Here is a 19,366-nt window from a genome sequence, read left to right on the forward strand (position 1 = left end):
CTTGCATCCCTGGGATGAAGCCTACTTGATCATGGTGGGTAATTGTTTTGATGTGTTCTTGGAGTCTGTTTGCCAATATTTCATTGAGTATTTTTGCATCAATGTTCATGAGGGAGACTTGTCTGTAGTTCTCTTTCTTTGTTGCATCTTTGTTTGGTTTAGGAATCAGGGTAATTGTAGTCTCATAGAAGGAGTTTGGTAATGTTTCTTATGCTTCCATTGTGTGGAACAATTTAAAGAGTATTGGTATTAACTCTTCTTTGAAAATCTGGTAGAATTCTGTGCTGAAACCATCTGGTCCTGGGCTTTTTTTGGTTGAGAGACTTTTAATGACTGATTCTATTTCCTTAGGGGTTATTGGACTATTTAAATAGTATATCTGGTCTTGATTTAACTTAGGTATGTGGTACCTATCCAGATAATTATCAATTTCTTTTAGATTTTCCAGTTTTGTGGAGTAGAGGTTTTTGAAGTATGACCTGATGATTCTCTGGATTTCCTCATTGTCTGTTATGTCCCCCTTTTCATTTATGATTTTGTTAATTTGGATGCTCTCTTTCTGTCTTTTGGTTAGTTTGGATAAAGGCTTGTCTATCTTGTTAATTTTCTCAAAGAACCAACTCTCTGTTTTATTAATTTTTTTGTATTGTTCTCTTTGTTTCTATTTTATTGATTTCAGCCCTCAATTTGATAATTTCCAGGCGTCTATTCTTCCTGGGAGACTTTGCTTCTTCTTGTTCTAGAGTTTTCAGGTGTGCTGTTAAGTCACTAGTGTGAGATTTCTCCAACTTCTTTATGTGGGCATTTAGTGCTATGAATTTCCCTCTTTGCACTGCTTCATAGTGTCCCATAAGTTTGGGTGTGTGGTATATTCATTTTCATTGATCTCTAGGAAGTCTTTAATTTCTTTCTTTATTTCTTCCTTAACCCATTGGTGATTCAGCTGAGCATTATTCAGTTTCCATGAGATTGTAGGTTTTCTGTAGTTTTTGTTGTTGTTGAAACCTAACTTTAAACCATTGTGATCTGATAGAACGTACGAGGTTATTCCAATTGTTTTGTATCTGTTGAGCTTTGCTTTGTGGCCAAGTATGTGGTCATTTTAGAGCAAGTTCCATGGGGTGCTGAGAAGAAGGTATATTCTTTTTTTGTTAGGATGGAATGTTCTGTAGATGTTGATTAAGTCCATTTGAGTTATAACATCAGTTAAGTCCTTTATTTCTCTGTTAAGTTTCAATTTGGGAGATCTGTCCAGTGGTGAAAGTGGGATGCTGAAGTCTCCCACTATTAATGTGTGGGGTTTTATATGAGATTTAAGCTTTAGTAATGTTTCTTTTACATATGTGGGTGCCCTTGTGTTTGGGGCATAAATGTTCAGAATTGAAACTTCATCTTGGTGGATATTTCCTGTGATGAGTATGTAATGCCCTTCTTGATCTCTTTTGATTGACTTTAGTTTGAAGTCTATTTTGCTAGATATTAGGATGGCTATACGGACTTGCTTCTTAAGACCATCTGATTGGAAAGTCTTTTCCCAGCCTTTTATTCTTAGGTAGTGTCTATCTTTTAATTTGAGGTGTGTTTCTTGTATGCAGCAGAAAGATGGGTTCTGCTTTCGTATCCATTCTGTTAGCCTGTGCCTTTTTATAGGTGAATTAAGTCCATTGATTTTAAGGGATATTAATGACCAGTGATTGTTCATTCCTGTTATTTTTTTTTTTGGTGGTAGTGTGTGTGTGTGTGTGTGTGTGTGTGTGTGTGTGTGTGTGTGCTTCTCTTCTTTGGGGTTTACTGCTGTGGTGTTTTCTATTGCCTGTGTTTTCGAGGGTGTGTCTTACTTCCTTAGATTGGAATTTTCCTTTTAGTGCTTTCTGTAGGGCTGGGTTTGTGGATAAGTATTGTTTAAATCTGGTTTTGTCTTGGAATGTCTAGTTCACTCTGTTTATGATGATTGAAAGTTTTGCTGGGTATATTAGTCTAGGCTGGCATCCACGGTCTCTTAGTGTCTGCATTACATCTGTCCAGGTCCTTCTGGCTTTCAAAGTCTCCATTGAGAAATCGGGTGTTATTCTGATGGGTTTGCTTTTATTAATCATTTGGCCTTTTTCCTTTTCTGCTCTTAATATTCTTTCTTTATTCTGTTTGTTTAGTTGTTTAATTATTATGTGGCAAGGGGACTCTTTTGGGGGTTCTAGTCTGTTTGGTGTTCTATAGGCTTATTGTATCTTCATAGGCATTTCCTTCTTTAAGTTGAGAAAGTTTTCTTCTATGATCTTGTTGAATATATTTTCTGTGCCTTTGAGTTGGTATTCTTCTCTTTCCTCTATCCCTATTATTTGTAGGTTTGGTCTTTTCATGGTATCCCAAATTTCTTGGACATTTTGGATCATGACTTTGTTGGCTTTAGTGTTTTCTTTGACTGAAGAGAGGATCTCTGGCGTTGAAGATACAGTAGAAGAAATAGATCTATCAGTCAAAGAAAACACTAAAGCCAACAAAGTCATGACCCAAAATGTTATTATTTCTTTTTTAGTTTCCCTTTGGAGGAATACTACGAGAGTGAGGGGTGGTTATGGAGGGACTGGAAAATAGCTGAGATTGGGGTCCACAAGGTAAAATTCCCAAACAATCAATTAAAAAAAAACCTTAGTCACCTATCTTCACCTTTTCCTTATTCCCCTTTAGCGCTCAGGTGATTTGCTGGTTGCTTTGTTTGGTTTAAGGGGTCTCACTGTGTAGACCTGCCTGGTCTCAAATTCACACAGATCCCTCTGCCTCGGGCTCCCAAACTCTGGGATTAAAGATGTGAGCCACCACAACAGGTGTTCATTTAATTTGTAAAATTGGTATGTTAGGCAAAGGTCAACCAACTTCTACTTTCTCCTCATTCTAGCCCCCACCTCTCTCTCTCTCTCTCTCTCAAACATTTACACAAAACAAAACACAACATACACACATAAGACACACACACACACACACACACACACACACACACACACACAGCAGTCCTGTGGGGAATAAATGAAATGTCCTGACTCATTTTGGTACAGACAAAGGGATGCAGTTTGTTTGTTAGAGTGATTGCCAAGCAGCACCAGGTCCTGGGTTCTATTTTTGCACAAATAAATCTAGTTTTATGGAAAGAGAATCAGGAGTTCAGATTATCCTCAGCTACATAGCCATGAAGAGGCCTATCCGGGCTAATGGGACCTTATCTCAAAAAACAAAAACAAAACAAAAAACAAAAATGATGGAGAATAGAAAGGTATAGTATAGCAGATAAACCACAGATCCTGATAAAGAAACTATTTATTTAGAAATTATATTGGGGAGGAAAATCGACTAAACAGAATAGACCCTGGAAGGCTTATGTCCTGCCACACACTGCTTCTGCCACGTGAGTGAATCCACACCATGCAAAGCTACAATGGAGATATAGGACCAGACATATGTGCCCCTCAGCTTCAGCTAGGCCACAAGGCCACACCCTAGGGCCTGGTACTTCAAGGTCATAGGTCGAAGAGGTATTCACTACAGTATACTAACAAAGTACAACATACCTAGCTTAAGTAGTTCATAAACTGCTGTGGGATGTTCTGTATGTCAAATTGCTCTGATTGGTCAATAAATAAAACACTGATTGGCCCGTGGCAAGGCAGGAAGTACAGGCAGGACTAACAGAGAGGAGATAAGAAAGAACAGAAAGGTGGAAGGAGTCACTGCCAGCCGCCCCCAGGACAAACAGCATGTGAAGATGCTGGTAAGCCACAAGCCATGTGGCAAGGTATAGATTTATAAAAATGGATTAATTTAAGCTATAAGAACAGTTAGCAAGAAGCCTGCCACGGCCATACAGTTTGTAAGCAATATAAGTCTCTGTGTTTACTTGGTTGGGTCTGAGCGACTGTGGGACTGGCGGGTGACAAAGATTTGTTCTGACTGTGGGCTAGGCAGGTAAACTCTAGCTATAAAAAACTCTCTGGCTTCCTTTCAAATTTAATCTGAAAGTGAAAGTGTATTGTCAAGAGGATAAAAGGCCACTGCACTGCCTTCTGCAACACTTGATTTTAGAAGAGACCAGAGACCCAGCCACCAAAGGCCTGCTCAGGTACCTGACAACTCTGAACTCTGTCCTCTGAAGGGGAAGACCTCTAAAATTGAGGGGACTCTTAGAAAAATCTGAGAGTTGCAGTGGGTGTAGTAGTGTGTATGGGAAAGTTTATGACTCAAGGTTAAAGCCAGATGGTCAGTTCTAGGCAAGAAAATAGCCCATGTAGGGTGATGGAGGCAGATATAGATAATGAAAGGACAGACATAAGGCTATAATATTTCTAGAGACTTAGAAATATAATGCAGGACCACACAATTTACCTCCCAGGTCCTGTAGGAAGCAATTGGCATCTGTGTACATGGTCGCTTATGTATATAGACTTTTACCTTCGTGTACTTCCCCGGTTTTTGAAACAGAACAGGGATATGCTTAATTAATCCCATTTTCCTCCCAGATACATGGAAATGTTAGGTTCTATCCTCTTTTTTGCTTTATTTGTCCATTTTAAATTTAAGAGTTTTAAAAGATGCGGTCTTACTGTATTTTAAATTTAAGAGTTTTAAAAGATGCGGTCTTACTGTGTGGCCCAGTCTAACTCAGACCTCAAGGTCCTCCTGCACCACGTCTCCTATGTGGTGGGAACATAGGCTTATTATTTTTTAATGTAGAATTTGGAGATTGAATGCAGCTATAAAGCAGGATGGAAGGAGAGTGGGAGAGAGTGAAGAAAGAGAGGTGGGGATGAAGGAAAAGAGAGAGAGATGGCTTTTTTTTTTAAAAATCCAAGAAGCTACACAGATTCCCAGGGGGAATTTTAATTGGCAGGCACAAGTTACAGGAGTTCATACTGGGGTTGAAGAGACTCAAGTTGCATATCTTCAGTCTAGGTGGGTTGTGAGGGGCATCGGTGGCAATAAGGCACAGCTAGGCTGTCCTTAGCTGTCCCACAGGGAAGTAGACACCAGTCCTGTGAAAGGCAAACATCTGGATCAACCACACGAGGAACTAGGGAGGGGAGGGGAGAATTGGAAGTTTACTCCAGGCTGGCTGAGCCAAGCCTCCTGAATGAGAAAGTCCTTCTGCTGACCCACTAACCCTACAGGATTGCTTTCTCTTGGTACCTGCATCTGGGATTTGTCAGACTTCCTGACTTCAGAACAGAGCTTTGAAGCCTAAGTTTTAAGACAAGAAAAGGGGTGGTTCTAGCTGAGGCTGGAGGAAGAGCGAGAATGTGGAGATGTGTGTTGTGTAAAGAGGCTTCCCTGTCCAGTTGGATATAGCTCAGTGAAAAGTGTTGGCTTGGCATGCACAACATTCTGGGTTCAATCCTCAGCACCGATTAATTGGAATCTTATGCTAGGTAGTACTTACCCCAAAAGTAAATTTTGAGCTGGAGAAATGGCACAATGGTTAGAACAAGTACTTCCTCTTGCTGTGGGATCAGAGCTCAGTTCCATCACCCATGTCAGACAGCTCACGAGTTCCTGTAACTCCAGCTACACACGGTCTGACACCTCTGACCTCAGAGCGTAAGCATCTGCACTCATGTGCACATACCGACCAACTCCAGGACATGCATGCATACACGATACTAAAAAGAAGAAAAGGAAAGCTTTTTTAAAAAAACAGATTATGTCAAAATTAACAAAGTAGCTCATTAGAAATACTAAGTGAATGAGTTTGAGCTGGAGTCCAGAAGTCTGTTGGTGACAAGTTTCCAGAGATCTTCTGATACAACCAAACTTCAGAAACCATTTGGAATAAGAAGCTAAATTCTAGGTGGCTCCAGGATGTACTCGAGGCCAAAAAATTCACCTGTGTTTCTATTTCTGGGCAGAGGTTATTTTTTTCTTTATTTGGGTCCTCAGAGTCCCATTACATCCTAAACTGGCCTGGGCCCCAGGATACCCTCGCCTCCAAATCCCAAGGGCTGGGATTATAGGTGTGTGCTGCCATAACTGGTTGTCTAGAAGACTTTAAGAATTTAGGGAGGATATCTTATGTAGCTAACTATGGTTATTTTAGAATAATTAATAATTTTCAAAAGTTGAGGATATACAGAAGGTGGGAACCTTCACTGCAGTGCTGAACTCCTAGGTCTGTTGTTTCTACAGTGTCCCCTAAAGGCTCAGGGCAGGAGAAGCCAAGCTGTGGAGGAGCTGGGAGTCCCTGCCTTCCCAAGAGCAACTGGTCAGCCACAGCATGTGACTCCATTCTGCCATTCTCAAGGTGTGGGGAGAGGATTATCTTGACAGACTAGGTCAAAATTCTGTGGAGAGTAACACAACAGGTTTAGATAAGTGTGGGGGGACTTTTCATGATTTGCCAAAAGCCATAGGCAGGAATGAAGGAATGGTTCCACAATAACAGGGTGACCTTCTTTCTCATTGCTTGAACAGACATTCAGTGTATACTTAACTCTCCAACATTCAAAGAGTAGTGAAAATCTTACATTTTCGTAAGATATAATTAGTAATAAGGTTGGTTATGTTAGTTTGCTTCTTTCCTTTTTATTTTTCTCTTCTTTTTTTGTCTGTACATGCACATGTGTGGGCATATGCACTTGTGTGGAAACATGCATGTATGAGGGTACACGCATGTGGAAGTCAGAGGACAATCACTGGTGTCATTAGGTACTGTACACAATTTTGATAAAGACAGGGTCTTTCGCAGGCCTGAGACTCACCAAGTAGGCTGGTCTGGCTGTCCAGTGAGTCTTGAGAATCTCAAGTACCCTTCTCTCTCGACCTCGTGGTGCTGGAATACAAGTGCATGTCATCATTCTTACTTATCCCCGTGGATTCTTAGGATGAAACTCAGGTCTATTTTTGCAAGTCAAGTCCTTTACACCCTAATCTTTCTCCTCTGTTTGTGTTTATTACCATCACAAAATGCTTGATGATGGAAAGTTTATAAAGCAAAGGTGCTTACTCTGTTCACAGTCTAATAGCTGGAAAGTCTAAATATGAACGTGCTAAATGTTTAGGGGTTTCCAAGAAGAATGACAATATTTTCTATCACACTATCAGAGAATCCATTGCCATGTGCAGAAGGGAACACATGGCAAGAGAGGAAGCCAGAGAGGTTCTGGGCCAGACTGGCTCTTGCAGGAACTGGGTAGGATCCCTCAAGCCTGAATGATCTCTTCTAAGGGTGATGTCCTCCAGGACCTGGTCACTTCCCAGTAGACCTCACCTCTTAAAGGTTTCCCCATCTTTATATGGCCACACTGGGGATTTTTGTAGGACAAACAAACCAAATCATAGAACATAGAAAATACTGAGAGCAATAAAAGACATTCAAAAGTAACTAGCTGAGTGTGGGCCACAAGTTAATCTAATATGGAGAATACAAGTATGTGTGTGAGTAAAACATCAGTTTCTAAGACAGATCTGCTAAAATATGGCCTCTTTCTCCCTGGCAGTCTACACGCTACATACCTCTGTGTGTTACCAGGATTGATTGATTGTAGCTCCTTACTGGGGAGAGAGGATATGAGTTGCCTCATCTCTGGTAAGGGATCCAAGAAGAGCTGTTCACAGAGTGTTGGTAAGCCTTTGTGGGAGCAGTGTGAGCAGGAGCCTGGACTCCAGATGTGAAATAAGGATTAAGTCAATGACCCAGAGCTGATCCATCAACAGACTGTTACATTACTATGTGTACCCCTCTTTCATTGTCTTATATTTCCTTGCAGCTGTATTTGAACTTGAAGATGACATCAAAAGTTCATTTGATCCTCCTGAGTTGGTTGTTAACCCAGCAAGTAAGATTCTCAACCCATGTTCTGTTGGTCCTGCTTTCCCACATCTTTGTGATATTACAATTTCCAGGGTTGAGTATAGTAGAGGCATGGATCTTGAAGAAGTAGTGTATATATAATATCAGTAGGGGGAAGGTTGTGTGATTATGAGCAATGTACACTGATATATGAATGTTAAAATGTCATGATAGGCCTGTTATTTTGTATGCTGATTAAAAATTTGATTGAATAAAGGAGAAAACTGTAGTATCCATAAACACAAAAGAATCAGACATGTCAGCCTTGCCTTTCTTCACCCCGTATAACATAATGAGATTGTGTCCATGCATGTTCCACGTGTGAGGATGTAATATGTGACATCTCATGCTGTCGGCTCCAGACAGCACCCAGCGTATTTTAGTAACTTAGCAAACTTGGTGAGTAAATAGAACCCACTTCTCTCTTTCAGGTGACAGGCCTGACTGAGTCTTCCAAACTGGACATGGCTCCCAATGCATTTGATGATCAGTATGAGGGCTGTGTTGAAGACATGGAGAAAAAAGCACCCCAGCTGTTAGAAGAAGACTTCAACATGTGTAAGGAATTTAAACATTTGTGGAAAAAGGCAGAGGTAAAATGGAATGAGACAAAAAAGACAATGAAGTATCCCAAAGGTTTCAATGACTACCATGGAACAGCTGTAGTGGCTTACACTAATCACAACGACACAAATTTTCACACAGCTATTAGAGAATTCAAGAAAAATACCACTAACTTCCATTACAAGGCCTTCCATTACTATTTAACAAGAGCCCTTCAGCTTCTGAGAAACCAAAACCGTAGTTGTTACGAAGTTTACAGAGGCAGCAAGAACAAGTTTCGTTACAGTGAGAAGGGCTCTGTGCGGTTTGGGCATTTCGGTTCCTCATCTTTCAACAGAACAGTAGCTTATGTTGACTTTAATGGTTCTATTGGAACACTGTTTACCATCAAAACCTGCTTGGGGGTTAACATAAGTGGTTTTTCCTACAAACCTAAACAAATGGAGGTGTTAATTCCAGTATATGAAGTATATGACAGTGTCACCAGAAAAACAAGTAGCAAGGGGAATGAGGAAATTACTCTGGAGTCCCCCAAAAGAGGGAAGAGCAACTTCAATTGCTTCTACAGCGGTTCTACCAACAAGAGTCATTTCAGCAGCTCAGGTGAGTCTGGGTCTGTGTTAGAGGTGGAGCTGGTGGGGCCATCATGAAAGGGAGGAGGGGGTGCTCCCTACCAGAAGACACCCAGTAGACCTGCACATGGCGAGGATGCCTAGACTGATGAAGGGTAGCTTTGGTAAAGCCAAGGAGCACACACCTCAGTGCAGGTGTATAAGAAATGACTGAACACAGTGAGGGACTTCAGGAAAAGGCTATTACAGGCCCAGCCCTATAAAGAGTGAGAAGTTCCATCAGGGGTTATTTATCCTTTCAAACCAAATCTTCCATGTGTTTGGAGTTCTCTGTGGCTGTATACCCATCATTCCTAGTGGCCTGGGTTCTCTCTTCATCATTTCACCACATGTCTCATTCTATGCAAGCAAAGACATCATCAATTTTAGTTTGGTGAATACCTTTCAAGACAAGGTGGTTATGTTTCAAGTATCACTTATTATAGTAATCCTTCCATAATACTTTCAGAAAAAATTACTGTATCATGTTCTCTGTCATAGGTTTGGAATCAGACTACATTGCAATCTGGTTCAAACATCGCTAGCTCTATGACTCTTGTCAAGTTATCAGATATCCATGCATCTGTTTCCTCATTTGAATGATATAGACCAAAATGATAAATATTCTAGCAGTATTAGTTGAGAATTAAGAGAGAGACATTCAAGACATATGACTTGGAATATAGATATCATTGCACAAATGGTTTTTATTTGAACATATGAAGAACCATGTACACATTTCCTATATCATATCTGAACTCATAATGGTGTGGGTCTCGACATTCACAGGAAAATCACTTGCTCACACTCTAGAGACCTTGTCTCCTGTGCCCACCACTCAGGATCTGCACAGTGTCTGAATTACTTAATTACAACCAGGCCCCTCTAAATGTTATCCTAGGAATTTCAGTTTGACTGAGAGGCCAGGGAGAACCTGAAATGAGCTACAGTTAAACTACTGAGTACAGAGCATTCTTAGATCTAATTAGCTCTAACACTTTGGGTTTCTTTGGAGTAGGAAGTGGAACTACAGAAGTGATCACAGGGGCTTCATGCATTTGCATAGAGGAATTTGGAATTAATATCAAGCCCAAGGAAACCATGACCCCTACCCAGATCCACAATTCAGTCAGAAAGATGCTGCCATTCTGGGGCAAATGTTTGTTGTCTAGTGCAGGAAGGCTGAGAACCACTGTTAGGTTCTAGTTCACACCAGCTGGCCTAGAAGGAATTCCCATTGCTGCAACAATGGACTTTTAGAAGGTTCAGACCAAGAAACCTCTTCTTGGGTGAAGAAGGAAAATTCTGTTGGGCTCCCTAGACAGCTAGGAGGACTCTGGATAGGAAAGTCTTTTATCCCCAGTCAGTGTCTTAGAGCACAGGACCCTGGAAGTGGTGGGGATCCATCAGTTTGCTCACCTCCTGGTACTTGAGTACTTTAGGAATCCTGAGGGAGCCAGAAGAGTCTCGCCAGGCATGCTGGCCCCCTAGAGTCTACTCTCTTGGGTTTTGATCTGGGTGCAAAGTACTGAATGTTTAGGGGAGCTATCCCTGTCTTGAGATTTCCCACATGAAACCTTCCTTTCTCCTCCCATCTACAGCAACCCTGCTGCTTGTGGTGCTACCTGGTCTCCTGGTCCAGCTACTGCCTCTTGCTGAACTGTAGCCCTCTCTTGCCTGCAGTTCATGGGTCTGAGTGTTGAAGGGAGGCCCAGGGGCAAGAACTTGGTGGTTTTCTAAGGTCTATGGTAGAATGAAGTGTGCGATCATTTTGGGTATATCTACTTTAGCATTCACGACTTCCATAGACACCCAAGGACCTACTGGGTATGTGGGTGAAATTTTATGCTCTGACTTCAAATTTACTACCCTTTGACACTTTGCTATGATAAAAAAGCAGTGTTTGTCTGCATGATCAGCAGTAACAGTTTTAATGCATGTATTATATGATGAATGTTACAATCTAGGAAATAAACCATTTATAACCAGATTTCTATGACTAGGTATTTCTTTTCTTTTCTTTTCTTTTTTTCTTTTTTGAGACAGGGTTTCTCTGTGTAGCTTTGCGCCTTTCCTGGATCTCACTTGGTAGCCCAGGCTGGCCTCGAACTCACAGAGATCCGCCTGGCTCTGCCTCCCGAGTGCTGGGATTAAAGGTGTGCGCCACCACCGCCCGGCGTGACTAGGTATTTCTATAGGTTGAATTATTTGCTTGAGAACCTCTCCTAAGGGGTGTGTATCTGGAGTTTTCTCCAGTCCTGCCCAGCCCCCACAGACCCCACAGCCACTTATAAAACAATCACTCAGAAGCTTATATTAATTAAAACTGCTCAGTCATTAGCTCAGGTCTACCACTGATTAGCTTCTGCACTTAAACTCAGCCAATTTCTGTTAATCCGTATGTTGCCACATTTTCTGTAGCTTTACCTGTGTGCCATTACATGCTGCTCCTGACTCAGCCTTCCTGTTCCCAGAATTCTCCTTGTGTGTTTATTCCACCTATACTTCCTGCCTGGCTAGTGGCCAATCAACTTTTTATTTATCAACCAATCAGGGCAACATATTCGCAGCATACAGAACATCTCACAGTACCTCCTTATTCTGTCTAATCAAAAAGGAAGGGCTTAACTTTAACATAGTAAAATTATATATAATAAACAGTTATCAAGCAAGAATTACAGTTACAATATCTAGTCTATTTGTATTTTTTAAAATTAAAAAAATATTTTGTCTACCCTATGTTTGTGAGTCAAAATTTTAAAGCTAACTTATCTCTTATCATAACCAGGCAAAACACTTTTAAAGAAGTTGCTGGTTGCTCTTTATAAATAGGTTCATTAATCTTCCCTTTTATCTTATCATATCTACATTCTACATTGCTATACCATATCCCCCTTTCTTCTTTTAGAAAGAGATTGACTATGACCAACAACAATTTGTAACCAACAAGTTAAACAAAGACAAATATCCATAATCCATTTTTTGGGGAATGTGGGTGTAGTTTTCTAGGCTACTTCCTGCTGATAGAGGGTGCTGTAGTCTAATGGGGATCCTGAGAAAATTCGAGATAATAGTCAAGTTCTGGTTGATAGTTATCGTCTGTTAAGGTTCATGAGGTCTGGCTTGATCAAATCTGTTCCATCTTAACCTGGAACAAATTCATAGTCCCTTAGTTCCTGTGGAAACAAAAGCAGAGCCTCCTTTCCAAAGGAACATATCCTTAGATCCAAATTTTGAAGTCAAAATACCTCTAAAATATACATATTGGTTTAACTGAGCAGCCTTTACAATCAAATGTCTTTCTACAGTTAAAAATATCAAAGACAACACAATCCAGATTCTCTATGTAATACCCATCTTTATGTGACTTATTTTTTATACTACCTTTACTGTTTCTTTAAAAACTTTATTTTTAAAAACTGTCTCTTTATATAACTATATATTCTATATTCATTTTCTTCTCTCTTCCAAGCTGATGTACATTTTTACATACACTGTAAACCATTTGAAGTTTTGTTCCATCTGAATCTGTCTTATTGTGAATCTATTGCTTTAAACTGCAGCATTACTAGGTCTGAAATGGCAGCTTTGGCTGCTAGCTCTGCCCATCTCAGCTTCCCAACATGGTGGAACTACATTTACCACCAGCTCTGTCTGGGAACCAGGCTGTCCATTGACTCTGGGAGGCAGTGGGTCTATGCTTCCATCCAGCAGTGTGTAGCCCAAAAACCCTTTCTTTCTTCTTTCCTTCCTTCCTTCCTTCCTTCCTTCCTTCCTTCCTTCCTTCCTTCCTTCCTTCCTTCCTTTCTTTCTTTCCTTCTCTCTTTCTTTCTCTCTTTCTTTCGGTTTGAATTAGCAAAGGCTAAATCTACCATGTAGTTAATATGCGGCTTGCAGAAACCTGTGTGTAACTCAACGGGAATGTGCCATGCTGCAGGTCAAGCCCACATACTGTGAACCCGCCATGGTGTACCTCAAGCCCGCATGTTGCAGTGCCTCGCCACCTGCATGAGACATGAAGCAGGAGCCTGTTTTTGGTTCTGTTTAGAATTGCCCATTAAATATTCTCAGGTTTCAGGTGGAAACTCGAGCCCTTGGGCACCATTTGTAGCTGAAGTTTTCTCCTGTCCTGCCCAGCCCCACAGACCCCACAGCCACTTATAAAATAATCGCTCAGAGGCTTATATTAATTAAAACTGCTTGGCCATTAGCTCAGGCCTACCACTGACTAGCTCTTACATTTAAACTCAGCCCATTCATGTTAATTTATATGTTGTCACATTTTCTGTGGCTTTACCTGTGTGCCAATACATGTTGCTACATGGACAGTGGGCTGGCATCTCCTGACTCAAACTTCCTAGAATTCTTCTTGTTTGTTTACTCTGCTTATACTTCCTACCTGGCTAGTGGCCAATCAGCTTTTTATTTATCAAGCAATCAGAGCAACACTTTCACAGCATACAGAACATCCCACAGCAGGCATGAGGTCTGATGCTCACATTGGTACAATTGAGAATGTTCATGTTGTACATTTCTCACAGATGCTCCTGCAGGACAAATTGAGTGGGCCATAAATGTTAAGGGCTGACCTAGATAAAGTCCCACTCCCTACTCTACCCCATCAGAAATACAGCCAGCTACTGAGCTCTGTTAGCCTATTTCAATAACTCTGATTACCTTTCAGGGCATGGATAAGCACATTAATTTTTAAAACTTTATATAGCTATATTGCCTGATGTGTGTGTGTGTTCATGCCTTGAAATGTGTTCAGGGGTCAGAGGGCAACTCTGTGGCATAGGCTCTTGCCTTCCACCTTATGCAGGGTTCCAGGGATCAGGTTGTCAGCTTCACTCATTAAGAATTCCTGAGCCATCTCAGTAAGTGAGACAGGCCCATTTTGAGGCATAATGGGCCAGGAAGTCTATATCCTGTACTTACCCTGAGTGGGTTTAGCCCAAGTATATAAAGCTTCCCTAACTCTCCATGTTATGGAGTAAGAGACTCCTGGTAAAAGACCACAGACTCAATTCAGATTATAATTATAATCAGCAAAATGTGTTTTAGCTGCTAGCAAAACAACAGTCTCTGAGCAAAACCAGAGACTGTTGAGCCAAGAGGGATGGGGATGAGGGAAGGATTTTTAAATGTGAAAACTACAAGAAGACTTGAGTATCTACACAAGCAACCAAGACCTGTTTTGATCTGTTAAGATTAGGTTGTCAAGGGGACCTAAGAATAGTCCTTGAATGTCTGCATAAGCAGGTTACAGAAGCCAAAATGGCAGTTAGTTATATCATATTGAAGGAGGTAGTCATAGCTGTGGATTTCTGGGTTAGTGGGATGTTATTTTCCAGGTACTGGAGACAGAGTCAAATTTTTATTAGGTATCAGGATGGATGCCTTACAGGAAATGGAGATTCTTTAGCCATTACACCATTTTCCATTGGCATCAAATCATTGATAGTTAATAGTAAAACCTTTAGGGATAAATTGGAAACTTTGTTGTGTATAGAGACCTCAATGCTGTGGGCTGGTTAATAGTATATAGAGCACATGTAAAAAAACAAACAAACAAACAAACAAACAAACAAACAAAAAAACCTCTAACAAAACTCTCACTAGAGTCCAGTTTTGAGTGTAGAGACCTCCTACCTTTGCTTTGCTTTGGGTCTGTAAACTCTCTATAGGGAGGGATTTACCCCTTATGATATTAATGTTTGGAAGATCTCCACCACAGCTTCCACAGCTCAGAGACCAGCGGTTGGTAGAATGCTTTAAAACCATTCCTTTCTCAAGTCACTCCAGGCTCTCCAGGCACTCCAGTCCTCCAAAGAGGTTACTCACTGAACTGGCAGAGAGATCCAACCAACCTCCTATTTTACCAGCTGTTTCTGCTTTGGATCTGGTAATACTGTCTGGGTTGATATGTAGCAGCCAAAGGGGCACTGGAACCAACTTGGCAAAAACCCTAGATGGTGATTCTCTCCACTCTTATGATGGTGAAGGTAGCTGCCATCACACCATGGATCCAAAACATCCATGTCAAGAAAGTGGAAGCAACATATGCTCCTGCCTAATGGACTGTCTCCCACACTATGGGCCCATTACAATTAATGTTTCATTGGGATGCAAGCCCTTCCACTCCATGCCCCTCTACCTCCTCCTGAGTCTCATGTTTGGTATGAATACAGGATCATGTTCCAACCCCCACTGCCCTCAGACTTGGACCTGGTAACTGAGAAACACTGATACAGGGGATGTGATAGCTGATGTGGCTACAGACCACATTCTATATTCCATCTTGAACTTTGCTCACTGATACTCATGTTAAGTGTCTTGTTTAACTGGAAACAGAAAGAGCAATTTATCTTTTGAGATAAATTCCCAGCTCTTTCTGTTTCCAGTTCACAAGCTATGGATGCCCTAAGGCTGAGCCCCCTAACTGCCTTTGCAGAAACGGGTTGTCAAACACAGCCTTCCTAGAAACACATGGATGAATACATAGAAAGGAAGCCCCCTCCCTATCAACACACCATAGGAAAATGCAATCCAGTGGCCATAAAATTAAAGGTCTGAAAATTCCATAAAAAGAGTCTGTCCTTGGGAAACTGGGAAAACCTGAGGAGTCAGAGTCCATGCTACAGGAAGGGACCCTGGGGATAGAGTTAATCATTCCCAGCCTGAAATCAGCCAGGATTGTTGGTTATGCATTGACACCCACCTCCCTACTTCACAGGGATAGGAACTAACCAGACTCAGCCAAAACTCACTGTGACTGGGGACATCATAAATTAACTTGTCAATTACCAAAACCTTTAACCAAAGCAATTCCCCTTGTTCTGATGCCCGCTGTTCTGCCTTGTGGCTTAACTCATCTGGACAACAGCAATATCACCCAGCCCCTGAGACTACTAGGTTGGCATGTACTAATGGCTTGACTTAATGTACCTATTCTGATGCTTTATGTAATGGAAAAAATAAACAATACATGTTAATGTGAAGCCTGAACTACAGGAAAAAAATAAATAAAAGAGCTGGACCTGTCCTCCGCCCACTCCTGGTCAGAGCAGGGAGAGCTAGCTCCACAGCCACAGACGTCACATCAGCCTCTGCCATGGGAGATAAAACGTTAGGAAACTAAGAAGACAGGCTGATCAGAAGAGGTATTGTCAGTTTCCATTTCTGAATTAGAACAACAGTCAGACTTTCTAGCGGAAGTGCTGCTACAAAGTCAGAGGCTTAGACTTACTTCTGAGATGAGGGGACTAAATGTGGCTTTGGGAGAAACCTGTTGTTTCTATGCTGGTTGATCAGGAGTAATTAGAAAAAAAATTGTCATGGCTGGGGAAGATGAGAGAGAAAGAGAGAGAGAGAGAGAGAGAGAGAGAGAGAGAGAGAGAGAGAGAGAGAGAGAGAGAGAGATTAGTTAAATGGTGCTGGTCTCTGTTCTCTTGGTCCCCCTGGCTAACTACTCCGCTGCCAGCACTGACTGGCACTTCTATCCCATTCTGAATTAATGGAGGGGTTCTCCATCTTAAACTATAGAGCACTGTAAGTCCATGATTTGACTTCTTCACTAAGACTAGTGGGGAATGTACTAAGGCCCCGGACCTTAGTAGGCCCCCAGACCTAGCACGACTGACTCCATGATGCAAGTACCATTTAGCACCACCTGCCAAAATGAAAACAAAGACCTAATCTATCCAAGTCCAAGGTTCTGGGAAAGTCTAAATGTATAACCTTGCTTTCTGTAGTTCTCTTTCTGGCTAACTGTTCTTATTAACTGAAGTATGTCAATCCAGAATATGGTGTTGGTGCTTAAAAGCTCATCCTGAAAAAGAATTAGGACTAAACACCCAGTGTAGTCATCAACCTCCTAATAAAGACTTTCTGTTGGCTTAAACCCATGTCTGAGCAGTATTCTCTGGTGGGTACCTCACAGCACCACAGCCCTTTTTTGCATCCTTGACTCTAAAGCCAGAACCAAGTGGCCAAAGCTGCGGAGTTCTGCTGACTGATGGGCCTGGAACTTGCCCCTTGTTCAAATACCTTTTCACCAGCTTTCCGGTTTGGGGGGTTTCCTTCGCTGCTTAAGCTTTTTTTAAAATTCCTTTTTCATAAGTTGGAAGCTTAGCTGGGAGGGGTCTTGCCCCGAGGTCACCATTCCCTTTATTCCATTTAGCATCAGGCTTTTCTTTAAAATTTTATCTCCTTGAGCAACTAGACTTAGCTCTAATACAGTTCCTGGTATTTTTCTCCTCAAACTACATTTTGTGTTTTTCCTTGCTCAGCTTGCTCCTTTTCGTTATAGATCTGCATAAGAGTGACCACTAGTAACCGCAGGACACAGTCAGTACAAGGCTATCTTGACATTTCCTCGCCAATGCCATTAAACTCTAGAACTCTACCATTCAGCTGCAGGCAGTTTTTTGGACATGGGCAGAAAGCAGCCACATTCTTTGTAAAACTATCAAAACAATGGCCTCTAGTCCACTGAGTAATATTCGTGTCCTCTGAAACCTCTTGAGCTGGGGTTCCCCAGGTTAAAATCACTCTCAGCACCACAGTCTTCCATACTTCTACTAGTATGGCCAATTGAACCCCAATTAAAGTTTCAACTAATCCAAACTCCCAATGTTCACATTCTTCCAACATACAACATGGCTGAGTCTATAACCTTGCTCCCTGGTACCAACTTCTGTCTTAGTCACTGTTCTGTTGCTGTGAAGAGAAGCCATGACCACAACAACTCTTACAAAATAAACTCAATTGGGCCTTGCTTACAGTTTCAGAGATTTAGTCCATTATCACCATGGTGGGAAGCATGGTGGCATGCAGACAGACATGGTCCTGGTGAAGTAACTGACAGATCTACATTGAGATCCATGGGCAGCAGTAAGGGAAAGTCTCTGGGCTTGGCTGGGCTTCTTGTAATTTTGAAGCCCAGTGACACTCTTCCCCAAATGGGCATCATCTAGTAATTCTTTCAAATCGTTCCACCAGGTTCTGGGTGTTGGTTGCCATTATGGTGAACACGTGTGTGGAGGGCTATGGGAAGGTGAGGAAGGCAGAGAGGTTCATGTGCTGTGGAGAGAGATGGATCTGGGAAGGAGGTGGTGGGGAATAAGCTGATGTGAGAGGCCTGCTTCCCATCTGGGGTCATGGTGATATTCCGTCCACAGCTGTGGCCAAGAGCCGTGTCTGGGTCAATAGCTTTGCCACAAATGTGGTCTGTGCTTATGTCCATGGCTCTTGTTACCACTGATGACCATGAGGATGCTAGGGGTTTGACCTGCCACTTGTGGCCAAGTTGGTGCCCGTGGGCCATGCCACTGCAGAGCCATCTTGATTTGAGTAGCCTGGGCTGCCACCGGAGGCCATGGAGACATCCAGGCTTGAGTTGCAGCCAAGAGCCATGTCTGGGTCTGTGGTCCTACTACAGCCAGGGTCTGTGTTGATATCCAAGGCTTTTGTTGCCATGGAGAATGGGATGAATGCCTGGCATCTGGGCCCCCATGTGGAGCTGTGTTGGCCACCCTGAAGCCAGGGTGATGCCAATCTGGTTGGCCTGTGCTGCAACCTGGGCCATGGTGGTATCTCACCTGGGCTGCTACTGGGGCCCATGTCTGGGTCTATGACCCTACTACAGCCAGGGTCTGTGTTGAGGTCTGTGGCTTCCATTGCCATCAGGGTCCACGCAACTTCTGAGTCTCTACCACTACCTGTGACCATGTTGGAGTATCAGAACCATGATGCTGCTGGACCCATGCCATTCTGAGAGGCCTGTGCTGCCACCCAGGGCCATAATGATCATCTGAGTCCATTCTACTGCAGATGGCCATGTGTGTATTGGTGGTCCTGCTGCAGCTGGGGTCTGTGTTGATATCCATTGCCTGTGATACCACAGGGACCCATGGGAGCCATGTGTTGAACCATGAGGTGAAGCACAAGTGTCTTGCTTTCCTGGCCCCACCCCTCACTGGAGAGCTGACCCTCCCCTCACTGGAGAGCTGACCCTCCCCTCACTGGAGAGCTGACCCTCCCCTCACTGGAGACCTGACCTTCCCCTCACTGGAGACCTGACCCTCCCCTCACTGGAGACCTGACCCTCCCCTCACTGGAGACCTGACCCTATCTTTGCTGGCCCTGGGATGACAGACCCTGATGACCCTGGCATGTGAAAGATAGCTCTGCCCCTAATAGGAGATCTTGCCCTGCATACTTGGGAATGATGGCCCCACCCTTCACCAATGGCATGGGAGAGCTGGCCCACCCCTCACCTGAGGGGAGAGGTCTTAGCAGCCCAAACTGACCAACTCAGCAGCCATCCAGATACACATCCAGGGATTTGAGCTGGGACAAC

The 19,366-nt window shown here is 42.5% G+C and overlaps 1 protein-coding gene across 1 annotated transcript; it reads left to right on the plus strand.

Moving 5' to 3' along the window:
* The first annotated feature begins 4,023 nt into the window (after nt 1–4,023).
* On the plus strand, nt 4,024–10,993 carry LOC114698744 (T-cell ecto-ADP-ribosyltransferase 2-like). The gene is made up of 4 exons (XM_028877567.2): nt 4,024–4,108; nt 7,746–7,814; nt 8,260–8,995; nt 10,605–10,993. Exons 2-4 carry the CDS (start codon nt 7,764–7,766, stop codon nt 10,667–10,669), a joined length of 852 nt encoding a protein of 283 aa, XP_028733400.1. The 5' UTR covers nt 4,024–4,108; nt 7,746–7,763; the 3' UTR covers nt 10,670–10,993.
* Nucleotides 10,994–19,366: the final 8,373 nt, after the last annotated feature.

The sequence above is a fragment of the Peromyscus leucopus genome, chromosome 1 (assembly GCF_004664715.2).
Source record: "Peromyscus leucopus breed LL Stock chromosome 1, UCI_PerLeu_2.1, whole genome shotgun sequence".
Taxonomy (NCBI): domain Eukaryota; kingdom Metazoa; phylum Chordata; class Mammalia; order Rodentia; family Cricetidae; genus Peromyscus; species Peromyscus leucopus.

Bases quoted from the DNA above. Each gene is read 5' to 3' on its own strand.
- LOC114698744 (XM_028877567.2), top strand. From the start codon at position 7,764: ATGACATCAAAAGTTCATTTGATCCTCCTGAGTTGGTTGTTAACCCAG. The intron at 7,815-8,259 runs GTAAGATTCTCA...TCTCTCTTTCAG, and splicing joins GTTGGTTGTTAACCCAGCAA to GTGACAGGCCTGACTGAGTC. The intron at 8,996-10,604 runs GTGAGTCTGGGT...TCCCATCTACAG, and splicing joins GAGTCATTTCAGCAGCTCAG to CAACCCTGCTGCTTGTGGTG.